This window comes from Perna viridis, chromosome 10 (genome assembly GCF_037379345.1).
Source record: "Perna viridis isolate PV_CMFRI_1.1 ecotype Kerala chromosome 10, ASM3737934v1, whole genome shotgun sequence".
Classification (NCBI taxonomy): Eukaryota; Metazoa; Mollusca; class Bivalvia; order Mytilida; family Mytilidae; genus Perna; species Perna viridis.
The window spans coordinates 12,427,835-12,454,120 of record NC_142454.1 but is presented as its reverse complement, the minus strand read 5'-3'; the positions used below and the strand labels follow the sequence as shown (position 1 = coordinate 12,454,120).

At 34.0% G+C, this 26,286-nt stretch overlaps 1 protein-coding gene across 1 annotated transcript; it reads left to right on the top strand.

Moving 5' to 3' along the window:
* The first annotated feature begins 3,033 nt into the window (after window positions 1–3,033).
* Window positions 3,034–26,251, top strand: LOC148604560 (transient-receptor-potential-like protein). The gene is made up of 11 exons (XM_088549637.1): window positions 3,034–3,076; window positions 9,530–10,513; window positions 15,833–16,175; window positions 16,715–17,162; window positions 17,382–17,577; window positions 17,894–18,106; window positions 18,563–18,586; window positions 20,142–20,204; window positions 20,854–20,877; window positions 22,464–22,579; window positions 24,129–26,251. Exons 2-11 carry the CDS (start codon window positions 9,533–9,535, stop codon window positions 24,574–24,576), a joined length of 2,856 nt encoding a protein of 951 aa, XP_088405763.1. The 5' UTR covers window positions 3,034–3,076; window positions 9,530–9,532; the 3' UTR covers window positions 24,577–26,251.
* Window positions 26,252–26,286: the final 35 nt, after the last annotated feature.

The following is a 26,286-nucleotide window of genomic DNA, read 5'->3' as shown; positions in this document are numbered from 1 at the left end:
CACTGATTGTGGCACACTTACAAAACCCATTTCATCAGGTAATTGGCATTCAATCAAGGGGAAACTAATTTTATTTTCGTAGAGTCAACTATACCTATCGTTTTAAAATATTCAAATGACATCTGAACCTATGTATTAAAGGGCTGAATAACTGATGACAAACCTAAGAACGTCATGTTTAAAAGTTGAAATCACTTCTTCGTGAAAAGAATGACAAATGTGAGATTAAAAAAAACATGATAATTTATTCTCAATGCATTTTCATTTAGTTATAAAAACAGTGTATTCGTTTTTGTTGTTGTTGTAATCATTCAATTTTTAAATTTTTTTGGGGGGTAAAATGTATAATCAGACATGTCTTTTATCCTTTTTACGTAACTCTTCGCATAAAATAAAAGTGAAATGTAAAGGCGGTAGACAGAAAGTGAGCATGTTATTTTTAAATCGATCGTGGGAAGTATGCTATCATCAATTCGTATCACGTAGCTGTAGATGTTCTTCAAAATGATATAAAATGATAATATATATTTATATAGTCCATGTTTCCATTTTCAGTGGAGCCCGAGTTGCTCATTTGCTTTTGTTACTTTGTATGTATTATTTTAGTTACTTTATGTTCTTTGTTGTATATGTCTGTTTTCCATGTCTGGTCTTTGTCCCTGGATTACATTCTTTTGATTACCGCTAGAACCTTGGTTCCCTTGATTACTCTGTCCCTCTTATATCATGAATGTACTGGTTTCATACTCCCACCAGTTGTTTATTTTAGCAAAACTTCCTGCTTTATCAAAACATCAAATACATTTTTTCACGAGTATTTCACGCAAACACTGCGGCACTCCACCGCGTGTCTTCCGAGATATATATCAGTTAAAATCATAAAAAAGCATCCCGAGTTGTTTACACCTAGTCTTCAGTGGCGTGAAGAAGTTATGAAAATCTACCACATACAAAATATATTTTATAGTTGTGGTTTCCTTCTTAGAAGGAAACGTTTTACATGTTGTTAGTAGTGAAACATTTCCATCAGGGTCTTCTTTCTTAAATTTGCAAATGACATTCTCATCAATGTGAATACATAATGAATTTCAGTATTGACGTAAAAGACATGCACATTTCCGCCTTTTACGAAAATTTTCAACTACAAACCAAAGCTTAATTATATGTCATGCATGTTTGTTTGAGAGATGAACCATTCAGGGGTCAAATGCAATCCACAGCTACATAGAAAAACCTATTCAAAAATTAAAGCCTTTATTTGTGTAGGTAGTAATGACTGAAACAACAAACTGTGACGTCATATGATGATGTTCTTTGTTGGTTTACTTAGCTGAAAATTTTGTCTCATTCGGTGAAATAAAAGTGTTTTGCGGCAGTCCGCAGAGAAATTTCAACTGTTCTGTCATAAAAAAGTATATATTTTTCTTATCCGTGGTGTGTGGAGGTTCAAATAATTCAGTGATTATTCTTATAGAATTGAGTAGCCATCGCGACATACTGAAAACACATTACTGAGTTTTAGTACAAAAATGGGGTGCCTTTCCAAAACTAACCGCCAAATTCTGTTTTATAAAATGTCAGGTACTTAGACACTAACACAGAATGAAGGCATGCATGGAAGAGGTAGAAAAGGGGTAAAAATAATAACACTCTTTTCAAATCATTTTCTTGCAATTTTAGTTCCTTAAGTTCGTGCGAAATAATGTATTTTGAAAAGAAGAAAGCTGATGCTGAGGAGAGAACCTAATACGACAAGGAACTGAAACGTTTCAGATACAATTCTTCATTTAAATTACACGTTTACCATTACATATATTGCATCTGTCTATCTATAAATGCTTAACTACCTTCAAACAATATATCCACCAAATTACAACTTTAAATTCTAAGTTTTACAAAATTAGACCGGGTCATCTTGGTGTGCGAGACAGTGCGCCTAAATGTAACTGTATAGTGCGCCCTTACCCTACTTGTGCACCTGGTCCATTCTCCAATTTTTTATTGGAATCCGAGTTGTTTATTTACTTATGTTATTTTGTGTGAGTTACTTTAGTTATTTTATGTTCCTTGTTGTGTTATCCATGTCTGGTCGTTGTCCCCTGATTACATTCTTTTGATTTTCATTAGAATCGTGGTTACCTTGTCTACTCTTTCATGAATTTAAAATTTAAAAAAAATAAGAAATGACTGAAACATTGTTCTATCTATTTTAAAAAATACATTAATGTATGTGGTGGTGCACACAAGAAAAAGGGACAAAATTCGCTACGCGAGTTTATCCAGTGTGCACCACATGATTTAGTTAAGTTCTTCACAGATAGAGAAAATAGTACAATCATTCCCAAAAAAGGTTACACAATTTTCTTCCCTTAATCGCACAATTTCAATCATTTTAATTTACAGTGACAAAATTGCAACAAAAAAGTACACTTAACCGAATGTGTTTTTATCAATAATCAAAGGCATGAGGTAAAATAATATTATTTCTTCCTTTAGAAGAAAAAACATTTGAAAATTTAGGTGTTAAATCAAGGACAATACAAAGTATGCCATAACTAATACAAGCAAATGCAAATGCAAATCAAGTCAAGGCTGTGAAGGCCTCGTTAACCCGATTTAAAATGAGATATATTGTCATTAACGGAACATAATATTAAGATTGAATAATTACAACTTCTGAAATGATACAAAGTCATCAATTACTCATTTAAATAACACAGACAAACATCGTTCACATGAATCAAGGTATATCTAGCTTCACGTGAACTTCACTTCAAATTAATGTGATTTTCACGTGAAATTCACTTAACATGAACTTGAGCTGAAAAGTTCACCTGAATTTCACGTGAAGGCTCGATTCACCCGAATTGCTCGTTAACTCTGTCACAAATGTTATTTGCTAAATTAAGGTGAAACTTACTCAATATTCGTGTTAAAATCATGTGAAATAATTTTGCTTGTGTGAAATAAACAAACAACAAACCAAAAAGTGGTAAAATAAATCCACTACATAACATTTTAGAATTTTCCGGTAACGGTGTTTCAATCCGTACAAGCAATGGGCAAAACCTATGAAGTAAGTATCTTTATTTTTATTGTTTTAAGTTGTTGCATTAATTCACTATACAAATATTAAATTATCGTAATTAGCTTAAAAAAATGCATGGAACATCATGCATTTTCTTAGCACCTTGACGCAATCAGAATATGATTGTGGGCATAGCTCTTGTGTACTATAAATACATCTAGAAGAGTTAAATTAGGTGATGCGCACTCATGTATAAGTTCATCGAACATTTTAACACCATTACAATAACAGCATGCACCCAAGTAAGGGTTTTGAGTCTACCTCCGCTCCGGAGCGAAGATGGACTCAAAACCGTGACTTGTGAGGATGCAATAACATTACCTAATTACAATTCTCTGAAACGGCTTACTGGTGGATTAACAGTAAAAGATTAAAAATGAAAATAGACGGTGCAGACTTTCATTACTTGATGATAATACCCTGAAGATTTCAGTAGTACTATTCAATTGGTTCAGTGGGAGTTGTGTCCATACCCTCTAGTTTACGTTATGCTTATAACCATCATAAATCAAAATAACAGGTACGCTCTTTTAATTACTTCCCAAAAGTTTCATACATATCCATTGGGCGGCTTTGGAAATGTTATAGAAACAAAATGGGCTCCTTCTATAACTATGTAAATAAAATAAACAGTAAAGTCTGTGTTTTTTACACGTATAATATCATAAAATTCGTCCTGATAAGAAAATGCCGGTCTCGTACAGTGTACACAATATAAGTACCTGTTTATTATTCATTAATTGAAAGTTTTATAAAAAAAATCCAACAAGCTGTTTATATGGAGCAGCGTATACAAAAAGGATACCTTAGATGGAACTGTATGTAAACCAGACTCCAAATTTTGATTTGATAAGTCAGAGAGTTTTCATCATTTATATATATATATTCCAAAGACTGTTATACTTTCTGGTATACATTTGACTAGTGTTTTTTTCATACTTGCTTTGCTATACGGAAGAAAGTATCTACTAATGAATCTATCTTGAATAGACCTTTACATTTCATGGTTAATATACACAAAGCTCTGTTTACATTTTATAGCGCTTTTGTAAATTAAATGTTAGATTAAAACAAGGAAATATTGAATATATATATTTCAATGATGAAACTTTCCTGTTCTGAAGTACTATGTTATTTTCTAGGAAAATTTTACAATGTTAATAGATCTTCCTTGTAAAGTGGCAAGATCGTTACCTGGTTCATTCGTTGTTGAAGAAGGAAAAAACATGTTTCTCGATAAATGAGTCCACAGAACCATCAAACCTGCTGGTAATAATGTAGTATATTTTAGTTTGGGATAGAGCCCATTGCGGTTCCGGGTGTCAAATGAATAGACCCGCAGCAGTGCTAAGCTTGTCGTAAAAGGCGACTAAATAGTGATCTGAATCCTGGCCGGAGCTAGGGCGCTCGGGTTGTGGAATGTGGTACCCCTTGCATGCTACATGCTTGGTTTCGTCAGGCCATTATACGGAATAACTGATCGCAAACAATAGTGATGCATTGTGTAGGGAAAGATTCCACGTTCCTCGCACGTGAAAGAACCCTGCTGTGGGAGTAGAAACCTTGTTGGCTCTGCCACAGGAAGCTGATGCTAAATTGTCCGACCCTACCATCATCTCCCTATTTCTAGTGGCAATCAAAATTCGTTGACCCTATCATTCTTGTGTTCCATTCCGTTTTTTTTTTTCATTTCACTATCATCTCATGTTCATTCTGTCATATGTTTCATGTTCTTTGCCTGGATATAGATGAAATACTGCTGCTTGGGCGTTAAATACTAATCAATTAATCAATAAAAAATAGAATTCAACTACAGTAGTTCGAATAATTCAAAATTAAGGTTATTTTTTGTCTACTGCGATGTTTGGTCGTAAGTCTGTATTATTTCCAATACGTGCGTGTAGCTCTTCTGAATCAAATAATTAATTCGTTTATACACAAAAAGTGTCGTATAGGAATTATTTTAAAAAAATCAATTATTCTAAATTTGAGCATTTTTTTTAATCAGCCATGGACAGAAAAAAAAATTATGATTCAATATTTCCCCCATTACTAAACAATGTAGGTTCTCCAATAAATGTTTTAACTCAGGCTGCCGCTGAAAAAAATGTTAAGTATTTTCGGGCGTGTGTAAGAAAAAAATCATACCCAACATAAAATCCCATCTACATTAAGATCGATCGTGGAAATGAATATCGGTGACATTTATATATGTGGTATATATTCTTTGAAACGAAAAAAATAGACCGTGGCGTCCTGTTTGACCTGTTACACTTAATTTTTAGTGCGTCATAGAAATACATCAGCTTATGTAAAACAATGATTAAAACGATGGGAACAAAGCAGAATTGAATAGTATGGAATGATGTATATATTTTTACACAGCTGGCAGCACAAACCTGGTTTTAAAATAGTATTTAAGCGTTCTTATAGTTCTGTTGGTCAAGAGTCGCTAACTGCAGAACCAGAACCAATTTATAAACATTGTTACATTATCATAACAGAAAATAATGTTTTATAGCATATTCTTTAGAGAGCGTATTTTTATTAGAAGAAATTAAGCTCAATAAATGAAGATATTGCTTATTCTAAATCTCTGTGTCTTTCAATATTTGAGGGAGGTTTATTGCGCAATAAATCCTGGTTGACTCTACCATTCCCATCGAAAATGCCTGTACCAAGGACTATTTCGGTGGTTTCGTTTCCAAGTTTCCGGCTTTTACCCTGATATTGCCGTTTGCTTTATGGACTTTCCTTTTGACTATTGCCTATATATTTTATTAGTTCCTTTTACCCTTCATTTGACCTTGGATAATTGGGTTTGTGCTACCTAATTCTCTAGTGCTCAGTCTTGTCTTGTCCGGACTCTCTAGTGTTCGGTCGTTGTCTTAGACTAACTCTTTAGTGTCCGATCTCGTTTTCCCCAACTCTTTAGTGCTCGATCTTGTTTTATCCGAGATCTCTAAGTGCTCGGTCTTATCTTAGCCCTCATGTAACTCTCTAGTGCTCGGACAAGTCTGAGCCTGACTCTCTAATGCTCGGTCTATTCTTAGCCTAACTCTCTAGTGCTCGATCTTGTCTTAGCTCAACTCTCTAAGTGCTCGGTTTTGGCTGAGCTTGACTCTCTAGTGCTCTGTCTTGTTTAAGCCTTCATGTAACTCTCTAGTGCTCGGTTAAGCCTTAGCTTAACTCTGAGTGCTCGATCTTGTCTTAGCTCAACTATATAGTGCTCGATCTTGTCTTTACCCCAACTCTTTAAGTACCCAGTCTTGTTTAAGCCTGACTTTCTAGTGCTCTGTCTTTTCTAAGACTTCACATAAATCTCTAGTGCTCGATCTAGTCTTAGCCTAACTCTTTAAGTGCTCGAACTAGTCTTACCACAACTCTTTAAGTGCTCGAACTAGTCTTACCACAACTCTTTAAGTGCTCGAACTAGTCTTACCACAACTCTTTAAGTGCTCGGACTAGTCTTACCCCAACACTTTAAGTGCTCGGACTAGTCTTAGCCCAACTCTTTAAGTGCTCGGACTAGTCTTAGCCCAACTCTTTAAGTGCTCGGACTAGTCTTGCCCCAACTCTTTAAGTGCTCGGCCTTGTCTGAACTTGACTCTCTAGTGCTCAACCGTCTTAGCCTAACTCTCTAGTGTTTGGTCTTGTCTTAGTCTAATTCTCTAATGCTCGGTCTTGTCGTAGCCCAGTGTAATGTCTGGTCTTTGTCCCTGGAATACATTCTGTTGATTACCGCTATAACCTTGGTTCCTCTGATTACTCTCTTATATAACATACAGCCTTTGGTCCTTGTCTCTAACGTAGAAATCAAAAGACGTGAATCAAAAGACTTGACAAATATAAATTTTCTGATGCTTTGAGTTACGATTTTTAAACTTATTCTGTTTTAATTTTCAGTTAGGTGACATATATACTCTTTTCTCGTGATTTAATTACTAGTAATACCACGAAGAAACAACTTAATGGGAAATTCCGACTCATGAATATGATACAAGAAAGTTTACTTTAATAACTAGGCCTTAGATTGTAGAATATTGACACTAAAATAGTACAACTAAAACTAATTAAAATCATTCATTTTCTTTGGAATACCATGCAACATATGATTATACCAAGACGAAAGTTTTATTTAGACAGCGGTGTAAGGCCGATAAATTATTGGGCTGTTGTAACACTTAAAATTGCATGTAATGTAAAAAAAGCGTTGACTTGAAAATAAAATATGTATAATTTGAAAAACTCGCTAATTATGTCGTTAGAAGTTGCACCATTCCGTAATTTTTAAGATGTAAAAGAGGTAGTATGTATTTGTAAATTAAAAAAGAGTTTTGCTGACAATGGAAAGTTTTTAATCATATAAATCCGACGTAAATAATATATAGTTTGTAAGAGGATTGTACTCGCATTTCGTTACACGTTTGTCATGTTTATGTGACACTGTAGAACTTAATTACATATGTTACTATTAGAAATTGCCAAAGTGTCATTTTAAGGTTACTGAATTAATAAAGAGGGTGGCCATTGAAAACCCAGGCGGTGGTAGACATGTCAAATTTTGTTTAAAAACACACACTGAAAATGAAAATGTTGATTTGTTATTTACTAAAATGGTAAGAATGAAATAAATACATAGAAATCGCTAGAAAATAAACAATTATGGGAGATATCGCTTTGATCATCTCATAATTTGCTCAAAAAGATTTTTGCTCGAAGGTTGAAAAGCACTTCCGGGAAGGTAAAGGTGATTCAATAATGAACATATATATATATATTGTTTTTTATCATTCAATTAAAGAGAGAAAATTAATTTTATTCAAGAAATATGCAAATATATCTAAATATCCTTATTGTGCCAAGTTGTATATCTTTTAACTAGTATGCTAACGGATCCTAGCTACAAAGTAACACCAAGTGTGAGCGTGGCTTAACACTCTGAAAAAAAAATAGAAGTACACAATACAATAACGGCATACCCGGAAATGTGCCCAATACCGGAATCCGGAAAGGAAAGTAACTAATAGGCCAGGTCATGGATCGAACTATGAGAGATTTGGATGAACATCGTTATAAATCGGTGGTTATAGGGTTGCATAATTGTATTCTTTTACCTAACGACTTCAAAAGTAACCCTTCAATTTTCGTTTGTTTTAAAAGATATTTTTTCAATCCAACTTTTGACCATATATTTACATGAAGGAAATGTCCAAATTCATTTTAGGTCGGCACTTGAACTTTGGTACACCAGAATATGTCGGACTAAAAATAAACTTTCATACACTTTTATTTTTAGTTCATAAAACATTTTCTAAAGTACTTTTTTCATGAAAGCACCACTTACTGGATGTACATATTATTATTGTTTGGGGAAAAACAAAAACAAGAAAAGGCAAAAAGGAAGCGCACTACATTTTAAAGCATCCAAGTTTCGTACACTGGTACCATAGGGCAAGATACTGAAAAAAAAACTTGAATTTAGTTATTGGTTCTTACAATGTTGCTTCCTTTTTAGGTCAATGATCAGGAAATGTTGACACGTACATGACGAAAATGGTATAAAAATTCGTTTAAAGCAAAGCTATGCATATGTTTATTGGTTATAATCTGAGTTCATGAAACCACCGTTTAAAAAAATGTTATATTTTATGAGAATGATTTTATTACAGGATATTATTCGATTCACCAATGAATCTAGTTAAGACATTTCTTTATATTGTTTTAATAAACCCGTTGTTCCTGTTCCGTTGGCAAGATGGCGTGCATACTCAATCGATAAACTCTATACTGGTATAAAATTATTTCTTAGAATTAAAATGCAGTCACAATTATCTTTCTCCAACATTTTATTCGTAACGCCCTTGAATCCCACTTTAGAAATCATTATATTAAATAAGTCACGTTTTACTCTAGATAAAAAGGTTCACGACGATGTCATCATAGAATCTTTATCAGTGAGGAAATAAACACTTCCTTTTGTGAATATTCCGAAGTTGTACACTCGAGTGCATACTTTGTTAAAACTACCGCTTAAACTTGTTTCTTAACGGAAAAATATCACGAACAGTTATTGCTTCAAAATAACAGTCTAAAAAGGTTTCCCTAAATTAATGATATATGTAAGTTTTGATCATGTATGAAATCTATCAAATGGCTTGTATTCTTATTTTTTCTCGCTTTTACATTCATTTAATACAATACCGCATAAGTCATTTGAGTACTCTCTTCATGCATCGACACTTTGTAAGCGTACGATAGCACTAATTCACATAAAAATGCATTCGCACTCCTATTTCATATCTTAATACAAATAATATGATTTTATATGGAATCAATTCATGAAAGATATTTAGTTATATGTTCTTTGTCAGATACCAATGCAATCTAATTCTGTCATATATTAAGTATATGTACTTTAATAAGCTGATTTTCTTGTAGTGAATGGTCGAAAACATCGATATGGCAATAAACACTGTATCAGAGCAAGTCTCCTTGGAGAAATCACAAAGATCATGTCGAATACGACCTATCAAGATGCCACTGGAGCCATTAAAGGTACACTACCGGTCAAATACAAATGAACGAACATTTTTGGAGGCTGTGGAAAGGGGAGATAAGCACACAGTTGTCCGATGCTTGAAATGTCAAAACCCTGTTAATGTAAATAGTACAAATATGCTTGGGAGATCTGCTATACAGATAGCAGTGGACAACGAAAATGTGGAAATTGTTGAGATTTTGCTTCAACAAGATGGTGTCAAAATTGGCGATGCATTATTGTATGCTATCAGAGAAGGTGTTTTTAAAATTGTTGAAATGTTAATAGACCATCCATCAACTAAGTCCAGTATGTTAGGGTCAGAATGGTCTACAAACAGTGGTCCAGGTGAAGAAAGCTCCGATTATTCCTCAGATATTTCTCCGTTGATGTTAGCCGCTCATTGCAACCAGTTTGAAATACTACAGTTACTTCTGTTAAGAGGAGCAGATATACATCCACCCCATCAGCTGTCCTGTTCGTGCAACACTTGCCAAGAACAGGTACATAAAGACAGTCTTCGACATTCACTCTTACGAATCAATACTTTTCGAGCCTTGGCAAGCCCTGCTTGGATTTCGCTTACCAGCGCTGACCCAATTTTAACCGCATTTAAACTGTCTCATACTTTAGAGAAACTTGCGTTACGTGAAAACGAATTTAAAGACACCTACATGGAGCTCCGTGATCAGTGCCGACGGTACTCTTGTGATTTGCTCGACCAATGTCGTAGTAGCGAGGAAGTTATTGCTGTTCTAAATAAGGAGTGTGATCCTGCGGATGACGACTTTAGTGGTTTTGGTCCTGTTACTGACAGAAACATGAACGAAGATAAACTCACATTGGCAAGACTGAAACTTGCTCTGAAATACGAACAAAAACAGGTAAGGCTTAAATTAATGAAACACCATTTCGTTTAACACAATTATATTTAACGTGCTTTATATATTTCCAGTACAACTATATATGATAGTACAACTCAATTTCAGAATCTAACAGGCTAAAAGTGATACATAGTACATTATAAATATCTTCACTACTTTAAACAAGTATTATCTTTATAACAGATAGCCGAAGCGAATTCACGCGTTGTTAATACCCAAAACTGGTCAAGATTTTATTTTGTGAACTGTGTGATCTCTGTGCTATGTTTCGTATTTCAATTATTTTATTGGTTCAACAATTAAACTATTTCCAATTATTCAATATATAAAAGAATAACATGATTGAAAATATTGCCGACACCACTGTCCCCATGGAGCCTTCACGGTTGCTATTACATTCGTCCAATGAAATGCGAGTTTGAAAGCTACATCTGTTATGTTGCCATGGGTAAGCATCATGGATGTCACGTGATGTCAAAGCGACTTCTATGCCGACTGCGTCGGCACAAGTATTTTACTTTTGAAACAGAAAACAAAGAAATAATCAGGGGTATGAAATTAATCACCTATAATTAAAAATAAAAAAAATAAAGGCCAAGGCTTTGTTTGAAATGTAATTAAAGCCTCTCGCATAGCCCCGCTGGTCGAGACACACTAACATCGCAGTGCATCATTAACTTCATATAAGTGGTAAATCAGGGTTAGTATGACACAGATCTGCGTTTTATAGAATTGAATTATGCGCGTATGAGGTCTAAAGCATTTCCAGGCTAAGTATTTTTTTTTAATTGAGCCGGTTTCGACTACTTGCAACAACATAATATAAGATTCAATACGAATATCTGTGTTCATCAGAGGCTAATCCTAACATATGTTTTTAATGGTTGATATTTGTAAAACATTTGGCGTGAAAGATGTCTTCTGTTGGTTCATTTGTATCTCAAAGAAAAATAGACATGAAAAAGTGGTGTTGTACATGAGAGTTCGGCTAAACTTAAATATACAAAAGCTCTTCTAACAAAAAAGTATGCAGTTATTTAAAAATCATGCTAACAGTAAACATTTTAGAGTACATGTTTGTTGCTCTATTCAAGCGAATCTATCCATTATTTTACATTAGATAATAGTAATAATTCCGTAATATGTGATACACCTCCAAAAAGCTACATATAATATATTTTTTTATTAAATTGCTTTTTATGTCTATATGATGTTAATGTATAATCATTCACTGTAATCTGCTCTTAGGAGATAGTCCGCATTGAAAGTCCAACAGTTTCTATTGTATATTATTGTCGTTTACAGTGTTACATGTTTCTTCCTTATTTTGAATTCTACAGTACATCTTATTTATTTTTTATCTCCGAAGAATAAGGGTTATATGAAAAGTCACATGTTAATTGTTGTTAACTATAAAATTTTACGCAAAATATCAAAAGTAAAAATATGTACACAGGCTTTCCAACCATGAATCACATTTTGCATGATTCTTATTTGGAGTGCTACTTAAAGATATAGTTAGATTGTTTTGCTGACTAAGTGTAATAATTTGAGTGCCTGGTATTAATCGCTACATTCCGTGCTTTATAAGATACTACTCAACAGTTCGTTCATTCCATTCTTTGTATTTTATGGTGAATGTAAATGACGATTAGTGTCACAGTCAGACGGGCATAGTTTCTAGACAAAGGTTAAATCTTTCTTGGTGAAAACACAACCCCAATAGTTTTTGGACAATGTCGTGACAAAATACACTTTTTAAGAAACTATTTCAGAAAACGAGGAATTGTAATTTCTTACTTTCCTTACTTTAGTTGTTCATGTACAATTTTAAAGCCTGAAGTTTTGTGATCAACAATTAAGTTGAAAAAAAAAGTTAGTTTTCCTTATTAAAATGCTTTAAAAATGTGAATCAAAAGATTTCTAAGAGCCTCTTGTCCTATAATTAGTTGCATCATTTTTTACTGATAGGTAAAGACATACTTATTCTTAAACTGTTGAATTATGAAGCACTTAAGAATTAATGACCTAAGAGTACGACCATTAGAGATATTATTAAAGTTTCCCGTGGCTTTAAAGATTTATAATAAAACATTATTGTAACAATAATTTCAACGTAATTGATACCTTTAAAAATGAACTTCTTAATCCCGATCTGTTTAAATTCGTTTCAAGCTTCTATAAAATTCTCTTTCAAATTGTATTCGGAATCAGAATTGATTCCCACTGTTCATTAAAAGCAGTCAGAATGTACACAGAATTAATCTCATTTTTTGCCACAACATGCATAAGATCGATTAAAATCCTTTGGGCTATTGTTTCCGATTTAATCGCATTCGATTCAATAACATATGATATTCCAAACCTTTGAAATTCATTACTCTCCACTTCTTTCATTCTAAAATCTTCGGTATATAAGTACAGATATGGGAGTAACGTATGTACTACAGGAACACAGTCAGTGCGTTTACTAATCTGGAATTCGTTTTTTTTTAATGTAAAAAGTCTATATCCCAATTTTAACATTCTATATAAATGGGAGAGTGTCAGAGGACAAGTAACTTTAAAAATGTAACTCTAAATGCAAATTTTGATAGTTCAAGCGACTTTAATTCAGTCGTTTTATTTCTCCGTACTTGAATTTCCTACTTTAAACGTTTCAATGTCATAGTATTAATCAAGGAAACTGTATATAAGGATTAAGTATTCAAAAATAGAAGTGCATGTCATTTTTTTCCATGTAACACCTCTAATATTTCGCTAGATTCGTTCTTTCAGCGAATGATATCTTGATAAATAAAGGAATGTTTCTGACTTCAATTAGAAATAAGTTTTATTCACTCACTCATTCATTCATTCATTCATTCATCAAAGTTCAAAGTTCAAAAGCTTTATCTAATGTCGGTAGATATAAAATTCATTCATTTAATTCATATCTTTAATTCCTCTTTAACATATTCAATGATACAAAATTATAATACTAAGTAAATATCATATAGAGATAAACAGAGAAAGAGAAACAACTGAGAACAATATTAAATGAAATATATGCATGTCAGTGCCAGATACAAGTTGGAAATGGTACAGTTCGATAACTAGCTGACGATTGATCGTGCATTAGCAAGCAGCTTGGCCCTACTGTAGTGAGCAGTACGGGAATATTTGAGGAAACGAGGAATCTCAACGAACGAGTGATTTTTTCTAAATCGGATAAAATCAGTTTCATCGTTCACTCCACGAAGCCAATTTTCGGTTTGAACCTTATCGACTGCAGTCCTCACAACTTATTTCCTTACCTGTTTGGGCGGGAAATAACATTTTAAAGTAATTTTCTTTACATGTACTTAGAGTGTTAATAACATTAGATGTAAACCCATAATGGTTTTTTTTACAGCCGACGTATTTTACGCTTAAGAACCTCAAAGCCTAATGAATTCAGAATTGTTTCGTAATCAACAAGTTGTTTTGTTTATAATTATTGGCGTTTTGGTATTCGGATGAACCGACGTTAATACCGTAATCATACCAAACCAAGTTTGTTCAAAGAGTACCGGCCAATCAGAAAACAATACACATGACTCTATAATTGTTTATAACTCATATCTCTTTTTCCACATTTTCTAGAAGCAAACTTTATAAAAAAAAAAATCCATAGCCACCCAACCCCCCACGAAAATCAAATGGCTGCTGCCTAAGATAAATTTAGGTTACAGACCACCAATTCAACCAATGAGCATTTGGAACGTAGGCAAAAATAGTCCTACGCAGAAATTACCCCTGTTCCTCACAGTGCTGTGAAAAAAGTTCTCATCTTATTTAAACAATTTAAACAGTTTCTGAAAGGAAAAACATTTCTGTACATTTTATAGGTGCATTTTGCTTCTTGTGATGTGAAGCCTAATCTTCATAATGATTTCTAAATATACCCCTATCTTGTGAAAACACTGGGATTTCCCATGCTGTTTATAGACACTTCACTCCCGGTGACCAGTACTGCACTGCAAGTCTGCTAACCCCACATGCCATTCTGAGGATTGTGAGCTGACATATGTAGAATCATGCATATATATAGTCCTCTGCAGGTTAAAGTTAAGGTAAAGTCCAGAGAAGCCATTGAATATTGTAAATTTAGCATAGAAGCCTATGGGAAGTGGAATTAGTAGGTTTCTAGCCTAAATATGGCCAAAACGAATGTCGGACAGTTCGACCCAATGACGTTTCGGAGGTAGATATGCTCGGACCTAACCTTTTAGAAGGTGAAATAAATCATGTTTATTCATGGGCGTTCATAATAAAGATAAAATAGTCGTCGTCACCTTTCAATAGGGTTTGACTGTCTCGTTCGTTCTTGATTTACTTTTTATCCGGAATTTCGATCTATTTTTTGAAGCATCCAAAACCGAAGACTATTTTGTATCAAGTTGCTATGTTCGGGTACATCAATGTGATGTACAATTTTCATTTTTTTTCTATATAATTTGTGTGATTAGAAACTTATTGTAGCGTAGTAATAGTTAAGTGTCATATCATAGGATGGATACTGTAAAAGATTATCGTTTATTAAAGTAATCAAGGGAACCAAGATTCTAGCGGAATCAAAAGAATGTAATCAAGGGACAAAGACCAGACATGGAAAACAGACAAACACAACAAAGAACATATAATAAATAAAACAATACAAAGTAACAAAAGTAATTAAGCAACTAAGACTCCACTAAAAACTTGGGTCATAGACCAAGTGCACCGATAGGGTAATACTCAACCACTTCCCGTGCTTTTGAAATGGGATCGATTCTCGTAAATTTACACGAACGCATGGCATGTTTCACCAGCCAGATTGCCGCATACATTCTTTTTTGTTTTAATTCTAAAGTTTGAGACGCTTGTTTTCACAAGTGATCGATAAGCCTTGAAAACATATACTTTTGAGGTAGTCATATACAGTTAGGTCAATTCTGAAAATTTGGTCTCATTTTGTTGAAATAATGCTATTTTGGTGCAGTCAAAACAGAAATTTCAAGTGTTTTTATAAATAACATCAGCCACGTAAAAACTAACACAGAAAGAAAGCATACACGAAGGAGGTTGGAAATAGGACAAAAAAGTAATATCACCCATTTTCTATTCATCGTTTCACAATTGTAGTTTCTTAAGTTAGATTTTTTGGAATATTTTTTTCTCTGTGAATATTAGTCACATTACTATGAAACCAGGAAACTTGAAACTTTTTGCTAATCTTGTTAAAATAATTGTTATTCAATTTTGTGTTAGTAGAGTGTCTGTTAATATTTTGTTGACACGTGTGTTTTTGGTTTTCAGTTTGTTGCTCATCCTCATTGCCAACAGCTTTTGACATCTATATGGTACGAAGGACTGCCCGGTTGGAGAAAAAGAAATGGCCCAACAAAATTTCTTCTGTGTGTGGGTCTCATCTTAATCGTACCAGTTACTGCGCTTTACTACCTTTTTTTTCCGCGTAGTAAAATAGGCCAACTGTTACGGAGTCCTTTCATGAAGTTTCTTTACCACAGTGCCTCGTTTGTCGTTTTTCTACTTCTTTTGGTTTTAGCAACAACGGATATAAGTAATGCACCAAACCGTGATCGACTCAGAGGTCCTCCTCCTACACAGCTGGAATGGCTCATAGTATTCTGGGTGACTGGTAAGCTTCCAGGAGCTGAGCTCAAATTCATATCAACTGAGAACCCATACCGAAAATTACAAAGTTTAAAAATTTAAGTAAAAAAAGATAACAATGAAAGATGTAATCATAGTACCAAAAACTCAAAACCTGAAACACGTACCTATTCGGTAATAATTTTCTGGTTCTCCTGAAATATTCGCTGATTTATTTCGATTCTAATAGGACTAGTTTCTTCGTATTTTTGAATAGACGCAGCCTTATTGTTGAACGAAATGTTGGTCATGTGTTTATCACTTTTTACCATGGCTGTGAAAAAGGCTCTGAAGCATGTCATTTTATAAACAGAAGTCCGGCGGGAGATAGCACAAAAAAAAAATTAAAAACAGATAACATAAGTTACAATAACGGGCTATTGAAAGATGAAGGATCATTTTGTGTTCATGACATATTGCTGATAAACAGATAAGTAAATTTTCGCTGAATTTTTATATTTGAATAGTTGTATTAACAATTGTAAAAACGATGATAGGTGACTAAAGAGACTTGTTTTTTTTCAGGATTTGTTTGGGCAGAATGTAAGCAGCTGTGGGAAGAGGGTGTTCAGGCATACATCAGACAGTGGTGGAATCTAATGGACTTCATTATGTTATCTTTATATCTAGCAACATTCTCTGTTAGAATAGTAGCCTACCTTCAAATAGAATCTAACCAATATGGTCCACGAGATATGCCGAGAAAGGACTGGCCTAGAATGGACCCCACCCTTGTGGCCGAAGGTCTTTTTGCCATCGCTAATGCCTTCAGTTTTTCTCGTATTATCTATCTATTTCAAGCGAACCAACATCTTGGACCGCTTCAGATATCACTCGGGTGCATGTTGATTGACATAGTAAAATTTCTATTTATTTTCTTTTTGGTGCTGACTTCGTTTGCATGTGGACTGAACCAGCTATATTACTATTATAACGGAAGTAGAATTCCGACAACAGCTGATTCATTCTACTCGTAAGTATGCCGCGTGCTTTCATTTGGCATATTTTCAAATTATATTTTAATTGAGTACCTAGCATGATCCGAGTAAGATTATAGCAATGTCAGTACTAAAGTTTTTCTTGTAGATGAGTAAAGATTTAGTCTCGAAGGAAAATAAAGTATATTTAAATTTCTTTTAAGCAGAGAACTTATTCTCCTTTCCGTTACTTATTAATTTAATAAATATTGCAGGCTCGGAGAAAGTTACGTGACTTTATACTGGTCACTTTTTGGACTGGTTACGCTGAAAGACATCAAGATCCCGTACGGTCAGTCTTTCACGTCAATGATTGGGATGATATTGTTTATGGCGTACCACTTCATGGCCATTATAATGCTCATCAACATGTTGATAGCTATGATGTCAAACTCCTACCAGAATATAGAGGTAGGAATTATTGTTAAGTGAGATGTTTGTTGAGACATTTTTATGCAAAGTCACCGTTCAACAGTGTATCATTTTCACGTGTTTTTAACACGTTAAAACATTAAACTTGAGTGCACACTTGATATCTAAGTTAGTTACATTTACTTACTTGTCTATATTGGATTGTTTTTTACTTTGTCAATTCGGACAAAAAAACTTGGATAATTCGTCCTTCCAGGCAAGAAACAGTAGAGTAGGCGTCATCCTATTATCTGTTACAAGCGCCTGAACATATATGCAACCAGAAGCGAGCTTCATATAATTACATTTTTTCTAGAATCATGCTGATATGGAGTGGAAATTTGCAAGATCCAAATTGTGGATGTCCTACTTCGATGAAGGGTCAACCTTACCATCTCCATTCAATCTCATCATCAGTCCAAAGTCAATTTATTATCTGGTGAGACAAATAAAAAGTTACATAGATGTGTGCTTTAAGAAGAAAAGACACCGGAAGCCAAGGAGCAGATCTGCTTCCGGTACAATCAAGGTGAGAATCGGACACTATGAACCAGGCATTCAACTAAAAAAACAAAACAAAAACAAAAAATACTTGAATTAAACTTCAAACAATATTGTACACGTGAATGATAAATAAATGAATCCTTCTTAATTGTAAAGAAAACAACATGAAATCGAACAAAATTACACAAGACATGCGCATGCACGACAAACCATGCAATTCGCAAAACTAAGTGGTGTAATATAATGCTAAAATATAAGACCCAGTCAAACCTATCCCTGTCTTCAGTGAATCAGATCTCACAATGGAGAACATTATGTGATCTTTATGTACAGTTTGATCTTACAGAAAATGCACGATATATGCACATCTTAATAATAATCATAAAATATGCAAGTTACACTTGTTATCTCAAACAAGGTTTGATTGTAATTTCACGAAAACAGGTCATCAATTGTATTTGATTTTTTTTCTCTTTTGAAGACTGCAGAAATTGTATTCGTGGACGTAAGTTACATTTTCCACCTGCAATCTTTTTCAAGTCTTATGGTTACGTTTCACCAAACTGGAGGTCTAATGTGTTCCCAAACTACTTTCAAGTTGACAGTTGACATGTAGGTCACTTCGTTTTGATTATCAAAAACGAAAGTACTTTGTTGTCAAGTTAGATCTTCTTTCTGGGTAAACGCAGTCATAGATTATCCAGATTGTTTCCCTATGCAGACTGCTTTACGTTTTCATTTCTTTATTGCATGCATTTTATCAGCAATAACATGAAGATTGGGTTTAATAAGGCTGGTGTTTTTTTTTCAAACTGATCCTTTTTTGAATTATGCTATCAAATTTTAATTAATTTTTTTTTGTCTTATTATAAATGTTATAACGTCTTTGTACATTTGTAAGAACATCATTTTTTCTGCTTGATAAATCCTTGCATTGTTAATTTGTTGCATAGCTCTTCTGTGCTTAGAAAGAACTTCCAAAGTTTTATTCTACTTCAGCACGGCAATTGGTCATAAAAGCGGATGAAGCAGTCAGAAATTTCGTTACCATAGGAAAACGGCAATGATTGATGAAACACAAAACAAAAATGTTAAAATAAAAACAAAACTAATATACAACGAGAATAGGTATGGTGTATATGTCAAAGAGACAACAACCCCGCCGGGATGAAAATGTCAGTCGAAGGCCACCCATTTGTCCTCTGAGAAAATCCGCCTCGTGCAGGTCCTGGTGTCAAAAGAATAGGCCAGCAGCAGCGCTAAGCTTGTCGTAAAAGGCGACTAAATAATGCTCAGAACCTAGCCGGGGCTAGGGCGCTCTGCCCACAGAGCAACTGGGTTTTGTGCCCAAGGTGGTGGAATGGGGTAAACCTGGCGTGTTACATGCTGGGGTTGTCAGGCTATAATACGGAAAACCTGACTGCAAACCATAGTGGTGCACTGTGTTGGGAAAGATGCCACGTTCCTCGCACATTAAAGAACCCTGCTGTGGTATTCGATAGGAGTATGAACCTTTGCGCTCCGCCACGGGAGGCTAAATTGCCCGACCTTACACATCCCTCCCTGTTTCTAGAGGCAATCAAAATTCGTCGACCCTATTATCCTTGTGTCCCATCCCATTTTTCATTTCGTGTTCAATTTATCATTCCATTCATGTTCATCGTCTGAATATAGCTGAAATATTGCTGATCGGACGTTAAACACCAATAATCAATCAATCAATCTGAGAAAATCCTCATACCACAGGGCAGACTGCAACCGGTCCCAAAACATCATTATGCACAGGTACAGCGAAAGATTTGTCCCTATATATCCTATATATCCGAAACAAGACATACAGAGACAAGAAATTCCAGACTTAGGATTGATATACAGTATGCATTCATTATACATTTACAATGTACACATTCGCTCGATTTGAGATAAATCCAGATCAATTTCATGCCAGATCTTCTGAAGATATTATACAAGAAGAGGATGCACAAATGATGAATAGTCTTTTTCCTTATCAGCATATGTATTGCAAGATACAATTAAGATCTATTGCTTTCGTTTTGTAGAGACCTACAGTAGTTGGTGATCCATGTAAAATTCCTTCATCTTATAACGAGTTGCACTACCAGGTATTTTATCAAGTTTTAATCATTTGATGTAACCACAGTAAAAATAGAGTTAATTGTGTACGTGTTTTGTTGTCTTGTGTTCGCGTTTGTATATACTTATAACACGGCCATACTAGACAAGGCTAATTAGTTTCCAATTTTGGTTTTTCGAAAAAAATTATACAGCAGGCAATCTTCATTGTTCAACAACAGAATACATAAGTAACACAGAGACATATATTGAGTTTAATTTTCCTTGTTTAAGTTAAAACTTGATTTAAGTATTTTGATTGAGTATGATGCATTTGAAGGAACTTTTTTTTTTAACTTCCTTTGACAAAAAAATATTTAAAACATTACTACATGTACTTTGTGATCTTTTTTGAATGTTTAAATATCGTTCTGGTGTAGAATGGTGTCAAAGTGAAAATTTACATGAAGGGTAGTTCTATTTTGAAAATACTGTGTGTCCTTAATCGATAAGATTCATTTGACATACAGGGTTAAAAATCGTTCGTTCCGTTTTTGTCTTTTTTGGTATTGTGTTGTAATGAATTAATCCCCAGATACTGTAGTTCAGTTTGCGTTCTTTTACCACTCTGTACAACGTGGTTTTCCTTAAATCCATCTTTTTTGGCTTTCACTTAGATTACAATATTATATCTTTTAGAAGATGAAGAAATTTTGCTTTGAGGTAAAAGTTCTGTTTTTTCACTGGCTGTATTTAAATGCACGTTTGAAATACTTTACAGGGTATTTCATTTCAAAGTCTTGTATATTATGGGTAATTTCAAATTATGAAAAATTCATAATTTTCACGCATGTTCTTTCTCGTACAATAAATGCATTTCTTTTTTTTTTAAATAAATCAGTTTATTAGTAGTTTTTTAAAACCATTCCTGATAATGATAAAAAGCATGATGATATGTTCTCCCTCCTTCAGTTGTCTATTTATATCTTTTTCATCTTTTCATGAAGTAAAAAAGTGCTCACTGGAATGATCTGAGAATATTTGTACTTCATCTTCACTTACACTGCATGCTATCAAAATTATCTGGAACATTTTATGCAGGTTTCATTAGTACGTATCATACACACATCGTTCATCGTAAAATTAAGACTAAAAGCAAGTAAAGTGACGGATAGAAATTGATGTACCAGATAGTTACATAGTACACACCAAACCAAGACAGCATGACTGTATATAACATTTCACATATTACGATACTGGAGTTCTCCATTATCCAATTTTATGAAAAGACGTGGCGAGTCCAGGTGAGGGCATAATTGGCTTACACCCCCCTTTTTCAAAGAAAACAAAAACAAAAAAAAGTCTTGTAATTGTTTACCGCAACCTGTATTCCAAGAAGTTCAACATGTCTTATAATCTTGTCATAGTGTGTATCAGAGTAGAAAAAAACATCATTAGATTTTCGTCTAATTTTTTGTGTTATAGAAATTCTGGAGCATCATTTGTCATAATATGATAAGTAGTTGCGTGAAGCACGTGAAACGCACACTCTCCCTTTTCGGCGTTTTAGCTAATTAAATACCAGTCTGTATAAAAATATGAAGGTGATTCGTGCATGTCAAAACCCACGGAATTCAGTTTTAATTCTTGTTCAGAAACCGTTATAGATCATATAACCAGGATTGCGCTTTTGAGATAAAATTTATATAGATTGTACATGAAATTAGCACTTTGCAAGAGTTATCGTTCTTGATTTCGTTTGATTTGATTGATTTTAATGGGAGAGTAAAGTGTAGTTTTCTCAAAAGTACAGATAAGGACTATTGTCACATAAAAATATATCATATGTAGACCAAAAAAGCTTTGCCTGATCCGTGGGTTTTTCTGCACCATGAATCACCCTACCATAGGCAGTGTCTGAATTTCATATGGACTGGTACTTAAATACGAAAAAGGGAAACAATGAACGTGAAAGTAGGCTTCTTATCATGTAGGCAAATGTTGTACAAATTGCGAGTTCAAGGTGTGGAGAATGCCAGGCGGCAATCGGTATATAACTGTACAGAAGGGAATGCTGCTTCTGAAAAATTATTACTCCACGTATTACTCCTCGTATTACTCATTAAATGTTCTCATCATAAATGATTTTGTATATTTTTTTAATACTGGTCGTCGACGAATTCAAGGTTTGCAAAAAGTGCAAATATTCCTTAATCTCGTTCATATATCGAAATAAAGTAATGTAATTATAGACTACAAAAAAAAAATAAAAATAAAATGATGCTTATGTTTTAAGTCTTGTTTTTTAGGATGTAATGAGACGCCTAGTTAATAGATACATTCACTATACCAAGAAGCGGAAACAAGAAGATGGCGTTCACGAAGACGACTTACTTGAAATCAAGCAGGACATTTCAAGTCTGAGGTAATAGCTATATCAATATTCACGCATTGTGTAATACCTGCATGAATATTCAAGCCTGAGATAATACCCGAATAAATATTCAAGCCTTGTGTAATACCATAATGAATATACAAACCTTAGGTAATACCGAAAAGAATATTCAAGCCTTTGGGTAATACCCAAATGAATATTCAAGCCTTAGGTAATACCTAAATGAATAGTCAAGACCTAGGTAATACCTGAATGGATATTCCAACCTTAGGTGATACTCGAATGAATGTTCATACTTTATGTAGTACCTGAATGAATGTTCATACTTTATATAGTACCTGAATGAATGTTCATTCTTTATGTAATACCTGAATGAATATTCAAGCCTTATGTAATACCGGAACGAATATTCAAGCCTTAGATTATACCTGAATGAATGATCAAGCCCTGGGTAATACCCGAATGAATATTCAAGCCTTAGGTAATACTTAAATGAATATTCAAGCCTTAGGTAATACCTGAATGAATATCCAAGCTTTTTGCAATACCTGAATGAATATTCAAGCCTTAGGTAATTCTGGAATGAATATTCAAGTATTAGGTTATACTTGAATGATTGTTCAAGCCTTGGGTAATACCTAAATGAATTTTCAAGTACCATTCTGTGTATGATTAGGCAATGGTTGGAACATCATTATTCTCAACTTGGTCTTATTTAACTTAAATATATTCAATATATCTACTCATAAATCATCCGTGATTTAAATATTTTTGACTGCTTATAGAGAAAAGTGTGTGAAAACTTTTCTAGCATTTTTCCGTAGTGCATTTCATCTAAATTTGGTCTTTCAATATCTTAGAAACGGCAAAATTACAAACTCTTGTTTGTTATTTCTGGAGGTTATGAAGTGTAACGGGAGAGCAGGATTTCATTCCCAAAATAATACTCCGCCACCAAGGATCGAACCCTAGACCGCTCGGTGACAAGCCAGCGACAAACCGATTCGGCTAAAGAATTAATCCTTTAGCCAAATCAATTAACTGGCTAAGTAGGCCATCCTGTCACAGAAGTATAAATACTTGGATAGTCAATAAAATTTCTGCGGTTTTTTTCCGAATGTGGCATAGCTTATACTTATTTGTGTGATTCTTAGACAGAGAAGTACTTTCGTGGTTATATACTAGTGAGGCTGCATATTTAATATTGGGAACAAGCCTCTGTGTACCGATTTTGCATCAAGTTAAACATTTTAAGGAATTCAATCTTGGATAAAAATGCCCTGAGGACAAGTTTAAAATTGAAATTATCTTATTATTGATATGATATGATTAATGACATACAATTGGTGTTCTTTAAATAATAAAACAGATGCCATGTGATTAGATTTACCTTGTTAACATGATTGATGACAGAACTATATGCTTGTAAAAATTCGGTTATTTTGTCTTTTCAGAATCACGTGAATTTCAATAGGTTTAGATTTGTGTTGTCATTTGAAATATTATGTCTGCTACTAAATTCGGTCGTTGGCCACCGTACTATTAGCTTTTTCATCGTCTGCTTCATATTTTACTTCAGGTACGAGCTACGCGAGGATAAAGAACGAGAAGCCCGAAGAACATCTGATTATTTTGACAGTTTACGTGGCGATATTCGAATGGACCTTCAAAAGTTATCGCCAATACCTCAGCACAGGTCAGAGTTCACCCGGTCAGATAAACCAAGTTTTGACAAACAAACAAGTCCGCACATTGGACACCGAGGTATTGGTAACCTCGACAGATCCAATGCGTTACAAAACGTACAGTTTCAACAGTTACGCGTGGATGGTTTATCTAAGCTTCAAGACTGGGAGACATGTAGTAGTGAAAGGTTGACAACGGTTACTGAACGTGACCATATTAAACAGGAAATGATGTCATTATTACGTGAAACATTACAGGATATGCAAGTAGAGAGAACGCTTCATTCGGTTCCATTGAATGGGACAGACCTTTACCAGACGCACTTGTATACACAATTGTGAATTTTGTGTTGCCCTTGTTAATCATTCTGACTTTGAATTACACGATTTTAAGGGGTTTTTTTTTGGCTTCCATTGAACATATCTTCATACTTTAACATTCAGTTAGCGGACGAAGTGTTATAGTCTGTGACCCTTCAACCTTTGATACTCTGTTAGTTGAACACTGATTTGTCAAACTTTATATATCTAATCGAGTGTGGTTGAAACTTGATTGTGCTTAAATCTTAGTCGGTGGCCACAATTTAATAATCAGTAGGTTACTCCTTGAAACACGTGTACAACACATCAAAATTAGCAATACTATGATTTGTACTTTTGTATTTAAATGCCAGGTGACCAGTGTTACCCAAGGATATTCACCAACCCAGTAGTCAGACTTGTCTGACCACGAATCATTTCATATATAATTTATCGAAGTTTGCAGTATTACACATTTCAAATTTCATGAAACACCAAGGCTCCATTCCTTGTATTGCACAGTGTGTAGAACCTCTTAGTGTTGGATTTGGTTTTCTATTTCGATACTTTTGGTTTTAAGAAATTCTTGTACACAATTTACCCTACCGGTGCACCTGGTCCATGCTCCCAGTTTTTAGTGGAGTCCGAGTTGCTCATTTGATTTTGGTACTTTGTATGTATGATTTTAGTCACTTTATGTTCTTTGTTGTGTATGTCTGTTTTCCATGTCTGGTCTTTGTCCCTGGATTACATTGTTTTGATTACCGCTATAACCTTGGTTCCCTTGATTACTCTTTCTTTTGATTTGATCTTCCTTTATATTTGATTTAGATGCTGCTGATAAAAGCTTACTCCTTAAAACACGTGTACAGCATATCAACATTAGTAATGTCACATGATTGGTACTTTTGTGTTTATAATTCAATATCATTATATAACAAAATAATTATATAACATACTTCTTACATAAAAATATGGTCAATAAATGTTTATATAATTATATGCATTAGCTACGAACAGCTTCTTTGTAGAACTTGATCTAAAACAGATACTTCCTCAGCACATGGTTTACACGGATTTTCTTTTAATCGTATATATAAGGAAATGGTCGGAGGACAAAGGTCATCTGCACCAGTTCAACCCTAGCGAAAAAACGTAGATGATATAGGACAACCTTGACGCACGTCTTATTTGATCGACCTTTTATGTACAGTTTTTACTACCTACATACATATCTCATTTGTAGCGAAAATTATCGTGATTAAAATATGTTTTTCCTTCTTTTAAAACTGCAGTTTCTTGTTGGTTTCATTTTTTGAAAAATTATAGGGGTGTCGAAGAATAGCATGCGTTATTCGACAAATGTTTCACCTACATACTTTTATTTTATGAAAATAAAAGAGTCTTGAATATTGATGCATAGGTATTCAATAAGTAATGTACCAGATCCACCAATCTTCCTTTCTTATTAGCATTTATAATATATTTCATGCAGCTTTCAACCAATGTTTAGAGTATTGTTGTCGTTGTTGGGCTTTTCTTGTTTGTTTCCTCGAAATTTGGCAAAAATATGGCTTAAACAAAGATTACTTGTTTATTCAGTATTAAAATGGAATTTAACTACTAAGCTGTTCCACCAAAATAATACTATTTATAGCTTTCTTGTCGGTAAGATGTTTTTCGATCTCATTAAAACAGTAAACCACTTGGTTTTTTTAGATTATTCAGTGATATCATCCATCAAACATAATG